Raw genomic sequence first — 13,498 nt, 5'->3', positions numbered from 1 at the left:
CATGAATTATACACATCATCTTTCCATGTAGGAATACGAACAAAACAGTTCCACTTTAGTAAGTCCCTTATGATTTCTCTTTCCTGTTTACCTTTTCATGCTTCTCTTGATTCTTGTGTTTGAAAGTCAAATTTTCTATTCAGCTCTGGTCTTTTCATTGAGAAAGCTTGAAAGTCCTCTATTTTATTGAAAATCCATATTTTGCCTTGGAGCATTATACTCAGTTTTGCTGGGTAGGTGATTCTTGGTTTTAATCCTAGCTCCATTGATCTGCAGAATATCATATTCCAAGCCCTTAGATCCCTTAATGTAGAAGCTGCTAGATCTTGGATTATTCTGATTGTGTTTCCACTCAAACTGTTTCCTTCTGGCTGCTTGCAATATTTTCTCCTTGATCTGGGAGCTCTGGAATTTGGTGACAATATTCCTAGGAGTTTTCTTTTTGGGATCTTTTTCAGGAGGTGATCAGTGAATTCTTTTAATTTCTATTTTACCCTCTGGCTCTAGAATATCAGGGCAGTTCTCCTTGATAATTTCTTGAAAGATGATATCTAGGCTCTTTTTTTGATCATGGCTTTCAAGTAGTCCAATAATTTTTAAATTATTTCTCCTGGATCTATTTTCCAGGTCAGTGGTTTCTCCAATGAGATATTTCACATTGTCTTCCATTTTTTCATTCCTTTGGTTCTGTTTTATAGTATCTTGATTTCTCATCAAGTCACTAGCTTCCACTTGCTCCAATCTAATTTTTAAGGTAGCATTTTCTTCAGTGGTCTTTTGGACCTCCTTTGCCATTTGGCTAATTCTGCCTTTCAAGGCATTCTTCTCCTCATTGGCTTTGTGGGGCTCTTTTGCCATTTGAGTTAGTCTATTTTTTTTAAGGTGTTATTTTTCTTCAGTATTTTTTTGGGTCTCCTTTAGCAAGTCATTGACTTGTTTTTCATGGTTTTCTTGCATCACTCTCATTTCTCTTCCCAATTTTTCCTCTACTTCTCTAACTTGCTTTTCCAAATCCTTTTTGAGCTCTTCCATGGCCTGAGACCAGTTCATGTTTTTCTTGGAGGCTTTTGATGTAGGCTCTTTGACTTTGTTGACTTCTTCTGGCTGTACGTTTTGGTCTTGTCACCAAAGAAAGATTCCAAAGTCTGAGACTGAATCTGAGTCCATTTTCGCTGCCTGGCCATGTTCCCAGCCAACTACTTGACCCTTGAGTTTTTCATCGGTGTATGACTGCTTGTAGAGTATAAAGTACTTTGTCCCAAGCTTGAGGGGCTGCACTGTTGTTTTCAGAGCTTTTTCTACACAGCAAGCTCTGCCACACCAGCACTTCTTCTCCCCCAAGAACCGCCAACCCAGACCATGACTCAGATCTTAAGCAGGCTCTGCACTCCCACTCTGATCAGTCACTTAATTCCTCCCACCAGGTAGGCCTGGGGCTGGAAGCAAATGCACCTGTAGTTTTGTCCTCAGAGCTGCACCACCTCCGCTGCCCCCAGGGTGGTGGCCGAACCACTAACTCCTTTCACTCTGTCCCCCGCAGCTTTTCCCACTAACCTTCTCTGTTGTCTTTGGTGTATGTGGGTTGAGAAGTCTGGTAATTGCCACAGCTCACTGATTCAGGGCGCTAGGGCCTGTTCCGCCTGGCTTCTGATCTGGTTGGTCTGGGCGCAGCTCACACTGGTCCCTGCTCTGCTCCGCTCCCAGATCCATGTGATAGAACTTACCCAGTGACCATCCAGGCTTTCCTGGGCTGGAGCCCTGCTTCCCTCTGGTATTTTGTGGGTTCTGCAGTTCTAGAATTTGTTCAGAACCATTTTTATAGGTGTTTGGAGGGTCCTGGGGGAGAGCTTTAGGCGAGCCCCTGCTTTCCAGCCACCATCTTGGCTGCACCCCGCAAACTCCAGCTTTTTAACACCAATGTTCTCCTAGTGATGCCATATGGTTGCAAATCTTAGAACCCTACAAGCTCTGAAGAGTCAAAATTCCCAAATGGCAATGGTGTAGACTGGCTGCACCTGGTCTAAGTTGGCTGCACCCTATTTGCAATAATGACCGATCTATAAGAACTGGTACAAGGTATATAATCCAGGTAGGTACGACCAGAAAAGAATGTTGGTCAGTGAGGAATAACAGACAGGCAGCCCAAGAACTGCAGTAGTACCCATAACATGGTAAAGATCTAGCAGAAGACCTCCAGATCATGGACAATAGCATAGGATGAAGAGGCATAAATGGACTGTAATCTACTGTGCGGAATATCCACAGCAACTAAAGATGATACATCTACTCTTCTGAAGAAGGATAAGTTGTTTTCAATCTTCTTTTCCCATCCCAGCTGGGTCTTATCCTTTAGCCTAGAGTAGTGGGGAATCTGTGGCCTCGAAGCCATATGTGGCCTTCTAGATCCTTGAGGATGGCCTTTTGACTGAGTCCAAATTTTACAGAACAAAATCCTTTTATTAAGGGGATTTGTCCTGTCAAATTTGGATTTGGTCACAGGGCCACACTTGAGGACCTAGAGGGCCACATGTGGCCTTAAGGCCACAGGTTCCCCACCCCTGGCCTCGTCATTCACTGGAAACCTGAGATGAACTTCTTGTATTGTTCCCTCTACCCAGCTGCAACGCAGGGTGATGAGAATTCCTTTCCTTCCTTTAGACCTAAACTCCTGCCCTATCCATCTAGTCCCAACAAGAGGAATCTAGAAAATGCTACCAAGCACAGCATTTCCTCTGACAGCTTCATATTTGTAAGGCTCTCCCTCTATAGTCAACATCACCAGTATTCTTCTGTAAACAGACAGGATCCCTTCAGCCTAGCACACAGCATTCCATATTGCACGGAAGAAGTACTCTTCAAATAAATGAACGTGGAAAGAGAAGTCAACATTTGATATCTGTACTAGGACTCTGTCCTCTCTAAAGAGGAGAAAAAGAAGGATGGGGCCCAAATCAAAAGAATTCTGATGGCTACCAACGATACTTAAAAAATTAGGATTAGGATCAAACTTAGTTGATGGGAAGCCACCACAAATTCTAGCAAGTTTTTGCCAGTGATAGTGCAACAGTACAGCAGGAGCAGAAGAAATCTGGGAGGAAGGAAAATCCAGAGGAGAGGGGGAACCAGTGGTTGAGCTGGAAAAATAAAACTCCTCTAGCTCCTAAATGTCTAGTTCCAGAAATGCCTCGCTTTCAAAATTTCATGCAATTTTGTGAAAAGGAAGATAATATGAAGTCCTAATACAACTTTACCAGAGTGCAGTTTTTTCCAATTTATTTAATGCAGAGAACCTTGCTACCATTCCAATTTACATCCCCAAGCCTGGACGTGGGCAGCAACACTTCACCCAGCAAAAGTGCAAATTTATTCACATAACTCAAGGAATAAATTTCAACAGGTCAGATGCCTTCATTCCAACCCAATTGTTATAGCATAGATAAATGCACTGGTTCGCCCATGCAATTATTCTTTTAGAGGGGTATTGTATGTTGTCCACTTACTACAGCTGTCAGCAACTTCTTATCAACTTTGCCCCCCTTGCAGATAAGAACCTGAAGTGTCTCACTGGCTTTCAAGTCCCTTTCCTGGGCTTTAAACAAAATGAGTTTCAATGGAAGTATGACTAGAAATATACAGGTCAGCTACAATAGCTCTAAAAACCATCTGGTGAGTGATCTTACCTTTTAGTAGAGGTCTTCTTTGCAGTCAGGTAATCCCTAGAGCTAATCATGCTCCCTGCTCCACCCCCAACTCCTAGTGTGTGTCCCCCCAAACACAATATAAAACCTACGATATAGGGAAAAAAGAAGATGCCCCAAGGAATCAGTGAGACAAAGGAGAGGAAGAGTGGTGCTTTGACAGATACCCTTGGAGAGCCCAGTAGAGCTGAGTGTTGCTGCCATTCAGTTCCTGTCCTTCATTCTGCAGTATATTTTCTGGTGGCATTCTTCCCTTCCCCAGTTTACTCATCAGGGTACCACAGGATACCCACCACTCATTTCTTTGTTTAGGAAGGTCTGAGAGTCTTCACATTGGCCTGCTTCTCTATTGCAAGCAGCAATAGCAATTAGGTTATCTGATGCTGAGTGAATGCCTTGGTTGGGTGGGCAAATAGGATTATTATCAAAGGCTTTCCCCTATTTTTCCTCCACTTGTTGAAAAATAACTGCATTCCTCTGCAGGTCAAGCAGTGTAGGACAACTCTGCCCTGCTGAAGCTTCATTTCTTCATGAAAGACCACAGCCAATCTAGGTATATACAAACTGTAATAACAGCATGAAAGAGCCAGACGTCTGGGCAGGTATTGATTACATCTGTTAGAGAGCTGTGTCTGCCACAAGTAAATGGTGTCACAAGAGAAATCTAATGGATGGACTCTGGTATTTCAGTTGTTTCTAAAAGTAAATATTATTCCTTCTAATGCTCTGAGTTCAGTGTTTGATCCCATCGTACAGAGAAGAGCTTGAACTTAAGTTCTTTCCCCTCCACCTCCCAGCAGGTTTTAGGTTGCACACCATTCTTGTGGGTTTCCAGTTTTTTCCTGCCGTCTGCCTCATGTCCCTAGCCTAGTACAATGCCCATCAACCAAAACAAGCATTTACTAAGCTTTTACTTTGTGCCAGGCACTATACTCAGTACTGAGACTATAAATACAAATGGTAAAACAATCACTATGCTCTAGAAACTTACACTGTAACATGAACATCAGTTCTCATTCTCCATCCCCACTCTTTAAGCACTATTTTGCCAGCCTTACGTAGTTCCTTTAAAAGCTTTTCTCACAAGTCAATCCTTCTATTAGTCTCTCCTCCTCATTCTCCTGGGACCTGCTCCAGTTTCCCTCTCTATTTTTTTCCCACGTACAGGAATCCTAGACAGAAGGTAGGTTTTCCACATGAAGTCTCTTAAGAGAAAGGAAGAGAGGGGCTCTCCACGTCAGGCTCTGAGGCTGCTTGCTTCTCTGTAAGGCCCAAGGTCTGGGCCTCTGCAGAATATAAACTAATATTTAATCTGATCATCAGGTTCTTCACCCAAACCAAACCACAGTCTAACTCCCACTGGAATTATGACCTTCATTCAGAAACAACTTTCAGTCCTTTTGGTTTTAAGGTAAATTTACTAATAAACCAGTCTGTAATAAATTTGTAAGTAAAAATTCTTTCCAGCCTCCTTCCGTCCTTGAGAATTAATTCAAATAATCATTAGGACTGTATAATGCTCTTTGGAATCCAATACTTTGTCATGAATACTAAGAATACATAATGTTCCCTATAATACAATCATTTTGGAATTGAAAGTACCTCTGCTCCACCATTAATTTCTACCTCTCATCTTGCCTCCAGAGAATCACAGAATGTCACAGCTGGAAAAGGATCATCTCATCTAAATCTTCCATTTTATAAAGGAAGAAGCTGAAGCCCAGAGGTGGAATGACTTTCCCAGGGTCACACAGCAAACTAGTGGCAGAGCTGGAGCTAGAATCAGTCTCCTCACTTCTACTCCCATGCTCCTTCTAGATCACGAGGCTGTCTCAAGATGTTTACTAAATCAGGTTTCTAAATTCATGGACCTCTCTAGTTTCTCTCACACTCTCAAAGAGAGTAACTGAAGGTGGAAAAGATACTTTTAATGCCTTCTTTGCTTACCACAGGGAATAAGGGACGGGCCTCTGGAACCTCCATTATTATATAGGGGTGAGGAGAAAGGAAAGGCAGCTCACCCATTGAATACAGATTGTCGAAGCTCTGATGCATCCGGATAATCTCGTAGTACAGCTCATCATAGCTGCTGGGGGTGGGTAGGAATGTGTCTCCATAAGTGATAAACATATTAAATAAGTTCACAACCTAGAAGAGAATCAACACCAACCATTCTGGAGAACAATTTGGGACTATTAAACTGTGTGTCCCCCTGGACCCAGCAATACCACTACTAGGTCCGTATCCCAAAGAGATAAAATAAAAAGGAAAAGGATCCATATATACAAAAATATTTATAGCAGCTCTTTTTGTGGTAACAAAGAATTGGAAATTGAGGGGATGCCCATCAATTGGGGAATGCCTGAACAAGTTGTGGCATATGATTGTGAAGGAATACTATTGTACTATAAGAAATGACTAGGGGGACAGTTTCAGAAAAAATATGGGAAGACCTATATGAACTGATGCAAAGTGAACTGAGCAGAACCAGGAGATCATTATATATAGTAACAGTAATATCGTAATGGTGATCAAATGTGAAAGACTTAGCTATTCTGATCAATACAATGATCCAAGACAATTCCAGAGGATTCATGATGAAAAAATACTATCCACTTCCAGAGAGAACTGATGAACTTTGAGTGAAAATTGAAGCATAATTTTCTAATTTTATTTTTCTTGCCTTTTTTTAGCAACATGGCTAGCATGGAAATATGTTTTGCATAATATCATATTGCTTGCCTTCTCAGTGGGTGGGGAAAGGGTACAACAAAAGAAGAAAAATTTGGAACTAAAAAATTTAAAGAATGGAAAAAACAAATAAATAATATATTGGAGGAAAGAAAATAATCAACAGCCCCAGCCATAGGTATCAGGCCACGAACCCCTGGAAGGATACTAACCTGGGAAGTTCATTAGAGGGAATAGTGTTACTTGAGAGCTTCACCTCTAACCTGTCAGTTGGTCACAAATAGGAGCAGACATCACAGGACTACCCTTCTTGATCAGTCTGCTGGATAAATGCTTTGTAACTGATAGTGGTAGCACACAATTTCTCCCTAGTGAGTTGAGGACATACTAGTTATGTACACTAGGACCTGCTTAACACTTTTTCCTATAAGACAATATTCATGAGGAGAAACTAGAACCCTGGATCTTGGGAAAGGAGAGAAGAGGGATGGGAAAGGGTGGAAAGAAAGGAATAGGATTCTCATAGGGAATAGGAGAACATCTAACAGGAAAGCAAAAAGCTGAGATACCCTAGCGGCTTAGTCTCCAGGATTCTGGCGACTGCCCCAAACCATGGTTGTGGGGAAGAAAGCTGGAAGGAAAGAGGATACAGAAAAGAAAAGATAGGTTTTCTCATTACTCACCATAAGAGCCAACGTGAAAATGTTGTGTTTGGCCAAGAGCACGGTTTCATTGGACATAAGGAACTTCAGCAAGTTGATCAAAGCTAAAGGAATGAAAACAGAAAACCTTTTCAACAAGCTGCTTATATACAACCAATGAAATTAATTGAAAGCAGACTAGCTGCAAAATTCCAGATAAGGGGAATGAGCTGAGCCCTAGTGACTGTTCCTGCTGCCAAGGACTCTAAGGCAGGCAGCAGATAAGATACTTCACAGAAAGCATTGACCCTCCCTAGCATATGTCTGCTGAGTTGCCACAGAAGATTCTTTTTAAAAATCTACTTCTTTTTGCTGCTTCTTAAACAGCAATTAGGCTTAGAAAATTGACTACAAAACTGACATCTTGGTGTTCCAAATTTACTCCCACTTGGTGATTTCCCCATCAAATTTGCTCAATTTACAAGTCAAAATGAGGTGGGTTTTTTTTTTCTGCCTGCCAGCATCTCAAGCTACTCCAAGATTCAGCCATGTTCTCTGTTTCCAACTCACTACTTATAAGGACAACTTATACAGATTTTACTAGCCACCAGCTGTTGTAGGAACAGGACAATCAGCAGCTGGACTCTGAGAAAAAGGAATGGTACAATGAAGGATAAAGCTTATCTAGATTACACTTCAAACATTACCATGATATCCCTCCTGACTGTAGCCATGTTTACAGAAAAGGTCTCTACCAAGCAAACAGAGGAAGAGATTGCTAAATACAAGCAATCTTAGTAAAGAAATTGAATGTTCAAACCCAGACTCTAAGGGGCAGCTTTGAAGGCATTATGGCAAGTAAATCTTAAGCATAAAAGAAGTCCTCAGTAGCTGTCTTATTCTCTCTTACCCAGGACATCTATCTCTCAAAAGAAATCTGCTCCATGCCTATCTTGAATAGTTTCCCTGCACTCTGCTTCCCCCATTTAAAAGCAAGCTACAGGAGACGGATGCAGCAGATGCAGGCAACCATAACCCTAGCTCTTTTGTCTTCTCACCCTACAGTCTCCTCCCTTTCCTTTCTCACTCTTCCTAGGAAGGTAGCAGGCTCACTCTCTTTCCTGTAAACTCAGCTGCAGTGCCACTCACTAGGAGAGATACCACATCTACCCTACTCTTGACTAGAAAGCATTAGGAAAACAAAGTGTGGGCTTTAGCATGCAATAGCAAGGGGATACAGTGATGAGTAGGTGTAAGCCTCTTGGGCACCTGGTCCCTACTATTTTGACTAAGCCCAAATGTAGTTAGGGAATGGGAAGAGAGAAGACCATAGGAGACTGGCTCTGCTCATACTGTTTTTGTTGCTTGTGCCACCTCCTTATAAAAACAGAAGGTTAATAAAGTTAAATGAGGCAATGGGACCCTCTCCTGAATCTACCACCTGGACTCTCAATCTCCAAATGCCCTCTGGGTCCCTATGACCAGAAAGTATTCTTTGAGCTGCTGGCTCATTACATTGAATCAGTTGTTGGCAGAAAGTGGCTGAAAGAAAATTCACCATAGAAACATGCCTAGGATCACTAGGACACTGCTACCAGGGGCGAGTGGAGGGATGTGGGAATGGAGAAAGGGAGATATTTGATTAATAAAAAAACCCAGCTCCAAACCCTTCTTCCTTAAAGTACCTTCTAACCAGGTTTGTTAAGGAGCTTCCTTTCTATCCCTAAGCTCAACACAAACCTTGGCAGTGACTAACAAGCCACCTGGTACGTGGACTCAGGGAAGTCACAAGGGACAGCAGAAGAGTGGGGGCGAGCAATGTATATAGGGATGCCACAGAATGCAATAGATGAATACACAGGTTTCCCACAAACCATTCAATAAGAGCTCTTCATCCTAGGCACACACAATGCAGGAGTGCAGGCTTAGCACTGGCAATCTGGTAATTAAGGACCTGAAACCTGAAGAAAATGAAAGAGGGAGGGGGAGGAAGAAGGCAAGGGGAATGATTTGTTGCTACTGAGTTGGAGCAAAGCTAGTCATGTTCTCTGAGATTTCAGAGTCTGTGATGACAAAGTGGTGAATAGGGAAGGAAAGAGGGAGGGAGCGATGTTGGCACAGGCCATGAAGCAGCACAATTCTGGGCTGCCACAAACACCAAGGGAACCAAACAGCTTCCAACAAAAAAAAAAAGTAGAATCCTGAAAGGCCGGAGAAGCAGAGCCAAGGACAGTGTGCTTATAGGAGCCATAAGATCATCCAGGCAGAACCTGAGCCAATCTTGTCTCAATATTGTCTTGAGGCAGCTAGGTAGTGTGGTGGATAAAGCACTGGGCCTGAAATCTTGAAAATCTGAGTTCAAATCCAACCTCAGACACTTACTTGCTGTGTGACTTTGGGCAGTTTCCTCAACTGTATAATCCAGTTAATAACAGCAACTACCTCATAGGGTGAGGATCAAATGAGACAATATTTGTAAAGTGCTCAGCTGGGTGACTCCTACAGAGTAGGAGCTTATAATGGTTATTCCCTTTATACAGATCCAAGAACCTTCTAAGATGCCGAACACAGCAAACAAATCCCTGAGCAGCTACTGCTGGCCTCATATGAGGAAGCACACATCCTCCTTCATGCCCTAATTATCTCACTCCTCCTTCAATGGCTCCAAAACCTGAACAACAGTTCAGCAACCTGGAGCATCACTATTCAATTCAATAGACACTTAAGTGCCTGCTATGTTCAAAGACCTGGAGATACAAAGGTTGAAAAAGTACATAGCTCCTGCCCTCAAAGAATCTACAGTCTATTGGTGAAGAGATAAGACACAAAAGCAAAATGATATAAGGACAACGTGACGGAGTCTAGATAAAGAGTGAATAAGAAATATGATGATAAGGGCCCTAGTAGTACCAGATCCTAAACTATACTACAAAGCAGGATCCATTAAAACTATTTGATTCTGGTTGACCAAAAGTACAAGTTAGTTTCCTAAGATGCAGGAGCAATCCAACATAGCAGCACAATGTTTGATAAATTCAAGGATTCTAACTGTGGTTAACAAAAAAAAAAAAAAAAGATTCATTATTGGACCAAAAGTGCTGGGAAAGTTGGAAAGAAGTCTGGCTGGAATTTGGTTTAGACCAACTTCTCATGTAATATACCACACAATAAGTTCCAAATGGATAGTAAACCTAGGTATAAAAGGTTATATCATAAACAAATTAGAAAAGCGGAGGAAAAGATACCTTGCTCAAATATAGATAAAGAATTCTTGAACAAACAAGATATAGGAAGGATCACAAGTGATAAAACAGACAGTTTTGACTACATAAAATTACAAAGCTTTCACACAAAATCAATGCAATTAGAATTAAAAGGGAAACCATTAATCTTTGAAGAATATGTCTCTCATAAAGGTCTTATATCAATATATGGGCAGCTATGTGGCATAATAGAGTCCTGGGTCTAGAGTCAGGAAGACTCATCTTTCTGAGATCAAATCTGACTTCAGATACTTACTAGCTGTGTGACACTGGGCAAGTCACTTAACCCTGTTTATCTCAGGTCCTCATCTGTAAAATAAGCTGGAGAAAGAAATGGCAAACCACTCCAGTATCTCTGCCAAGAAAACCCCAAATGGGGTCACTGAGAGTTGGACACAACTGAAAAACAATGACAAAATCTAATATATAGAGAGAACTGGTATAAGTATACAAAAAAGTGAGCTGTTTCCCAAGTTGATATGAAGTCAAGGGATAGGAAGGTCAAAGGATATGAAATCAGTTCTCAAAATAAGAAAGGTAAGCAATCAACAACCACATAAAATGTTCCAAATTATTAATAATAAGAAAAATGTAAATCAAAACAACTCTGAAGTTCAACCTCACACCCATCATGAGATTGGCAAAAAAAAAAAAAAGAACAAAAAACAAAAATGACAATCGTTGGAGGGGCTACGGGAAGACAGGCACACTAATGTATCGTTGATAAAGTAGTCCCATCATTCTGGAAAGCAATTTGGTGCAATACCCAAAAAGTCACTAAACTGTGCATATCCTATGACTCAGAGATACCATTATTAGGCTTCTAAGAACCTGAAAGATATCAAAGAAAGGGAAAGGACTCATACGTACACAAGTACCTTCTATGGTAACAAAGCCCTACAATAAGAAAATGGCTGAATAAATCATGTTATATGAAAGTAAAGGAATACTGCTGTGCTATAAGAAATGACAAGTGGAACAGATTTCAGAGAAACCTGGGGGGATGTGTAGAGCTGATGAAGAATGAAGTTAGCAGAACCTGGAGAATAACTTGTACAATGAATACAACATGGTAAAAGAAAAAAAAATTGTGAAAGACTTAAGAACTTTGATATATGCAATAACCAATGAAGACTTCAAAAGGTTGATAATGAATTATGCTTCAAGACTCTTGGCAGAAACATGATGGGTCAACTAGAGGTGCAGAATGAGACACATGCTGTCAGACCCACTGGTCTATATCCATCGCACCACCTATCTCCCTAGAGTGCTTTATAGGTTGCAATGAAACAATACCATATACTTGTTACATGATGACTACGCACAAACTCCTATGCCAGGCAATGGCGAAGATGCAAAGTTTTAACAAAATAGAGGATTCATGGTAAAAAATGTTATCCACCTCCAGAGAGAGAACTGATAAACTCTGAGTGCAAATTGAAGTATAATTTTTTTCACTTTCTTTTTCTTTTTTTGCAACATGGCTAATACAGAAATATTTTTTTCCATCTTTCACATGTATAATTGATATTATATTACTTGTCTTCTCAGTGGTTAGGGAAGAGTATAGAGGGAGGCAGAGAATTTGGAACTCATTTTAAAAATAGAAAAATTCCATTTTAGACCTCCAATAAACTTAACTTTACTATCATAACTATAAACATGAAATCCTAATCCAACGACCAATAAGTGAATGTACTACCTGAGAAACTGAATTATACCAATCTTCACACCCTCACCATAAATAAATAAAACCAGAAGATGGAAGGAAATTGCAGCCTAATGAAAGAATGGTTCAGGTTCTCCTTGCAATGGCAAATAAAGGAATTGATATGGTTGGTTTTGGCATGAGTCCAAAGGCAACAACAAACATTCAATCACCTCATCTTGCAGGGATTATGGTATTTGCACAAAAACAAAACAAAAAAACCCACTGTGAACATAATGGCGGATAAAGCATCAAATAGCTGTGGAGAGGATAAAGAAGTGGAGAAGTTATTTAAAAAACCACCACAACAACAATTCTCCAAGACCCTCTAGGTTAATTCACTAGATGTTCTTATACTTGGTGATTTCAATGCAACTGTGGGAATAAGTGAAAATGGTGAGAAATATATCAGAAAATATGGAACAGGAATAAAAAAATGAGAGAAGTGAAAGACAATAGACTAAATAAAAACCTCACACCTCTATATCATGAATACTTTTAAAAAGTATTAATTCAGAAGGTGATGGATATGGTGAACAATGAAAAATATCACAAAAAAGGAAAGATTTTAAACTGAGAGGGAATGACTTGTTACTGATGTGGGAGTCATTGCTGGATTAGCTGACTATGAAGTCAGACCAAGTTGTTAAAGATCAAAATTAATATGAAGCTAGAAATAATAATAAAAATAAGGGTAAAAGATGTGATATGTGATTAAAGCAACTCCAACTTGACATATTTAAACAAGTCAGTGATGATGAAAAGTGAGAAATGGATGCAGGAAAGAACATATACACTAATTACAATCATTTCATACAAAAATTTAACCAATGTAAATCAACTGTCATAATGACAACAAAAGTCTAAGAAACACCTTAATGAGCAAAAACTTGACTTCAAGTGGTGAGATACGATAGCCACTAGCAAGATGTGTTTAGAATATCCTATAGAGAAAGATGCTAAAAGACTTTAAGTAGTATTACCTCATAAAACAGAGAGAAACAGTAGTAGGTAAAATCAGTTTAAAATAAGTCTGGGAAGAGATTCTAAATAAACAAAACTGTTTTTATAACACTTTTCACCAAGTATAGTAGAACTACCACATTGGGACTTTAAAACCACAGTCCCTTATATGTGCTTATAAAGGACATGGCTATTATAAAGAAAAGGCCTGTGCTAGAGATAATGTAGTTTTAAGTGTGCTACAGGATTGATTCTCAAAGTAAATGAAAGAAGGTTGGATACCAAAGGCAGAGAAAAAAAAAATCTCAACATCTTTCTTCCATTCATTCTCTTGTGAGAACTGCGAGCCTGACATCTACCTGCCAGTCAAGGACCCCAAATGTAACTTCGAGAATGGTGGCTCTTACACCTGTGCAGACTCCTGCAAATGCAAATCATGCCAGTGTACCTCTGGCCAGAGGAGCTGCTGCTCCTGCTGCCCAGCAGGATGTGCCAAGTGTGCCCAGAACTGTGTCAGCAAAGCCTCCCAGACTG

General features: G+C 40.4%; 1 protein-coding gene across 1 annotated transcript in view; it reads right to left on the bottom strand.

Annotated features, from left to right (window-relative positions):
* ARMH3 (armadillo like helical domain containing 3) overlaps positions 1 to 13,498 on the bottom strand; it is a 217,776-nt gene that overhangs the window by 108,433 nt on the left and 95,845 nt on the right. Inside the window, exons 21-22 of the mRNA XM_036735487.1 lie at positions 7,073 to 7,155; positions 5,720 to 5,846 (exon numbers count right to left, since the gene is read on the bottom strand). Coding sequence (XP_036591382.1) covers positions 5,720 to 5,846; positions 7,073 to 7,155 — 210 coding nt within the window. The remainder of the gene's footprint in view (positions 1 to 5,719; positions 5,847 to 7,072; positions 7,156 to 13,498) is intronic.

Source organism: Trichosurus vulpecula, chromosome 8 (genome assembly GCF_011100635.1).
Source record: "Trichosurus vulpecula isolate mTriVul1 chromosome 8, mTriVul1.pri, whole genome shotgun sequence".
Taxonomy (NCBI): Eukaryota; Metazoa; Chordata; class Mammalia; order Diprotodontia; family Phalangeridae; genus Trichosurus; species Trichosurus vulpecula.
Note: the sequence above shows the minus strand (reverse complement) of the source record. Positions and strands in the feature narration are given on the sequence as shown.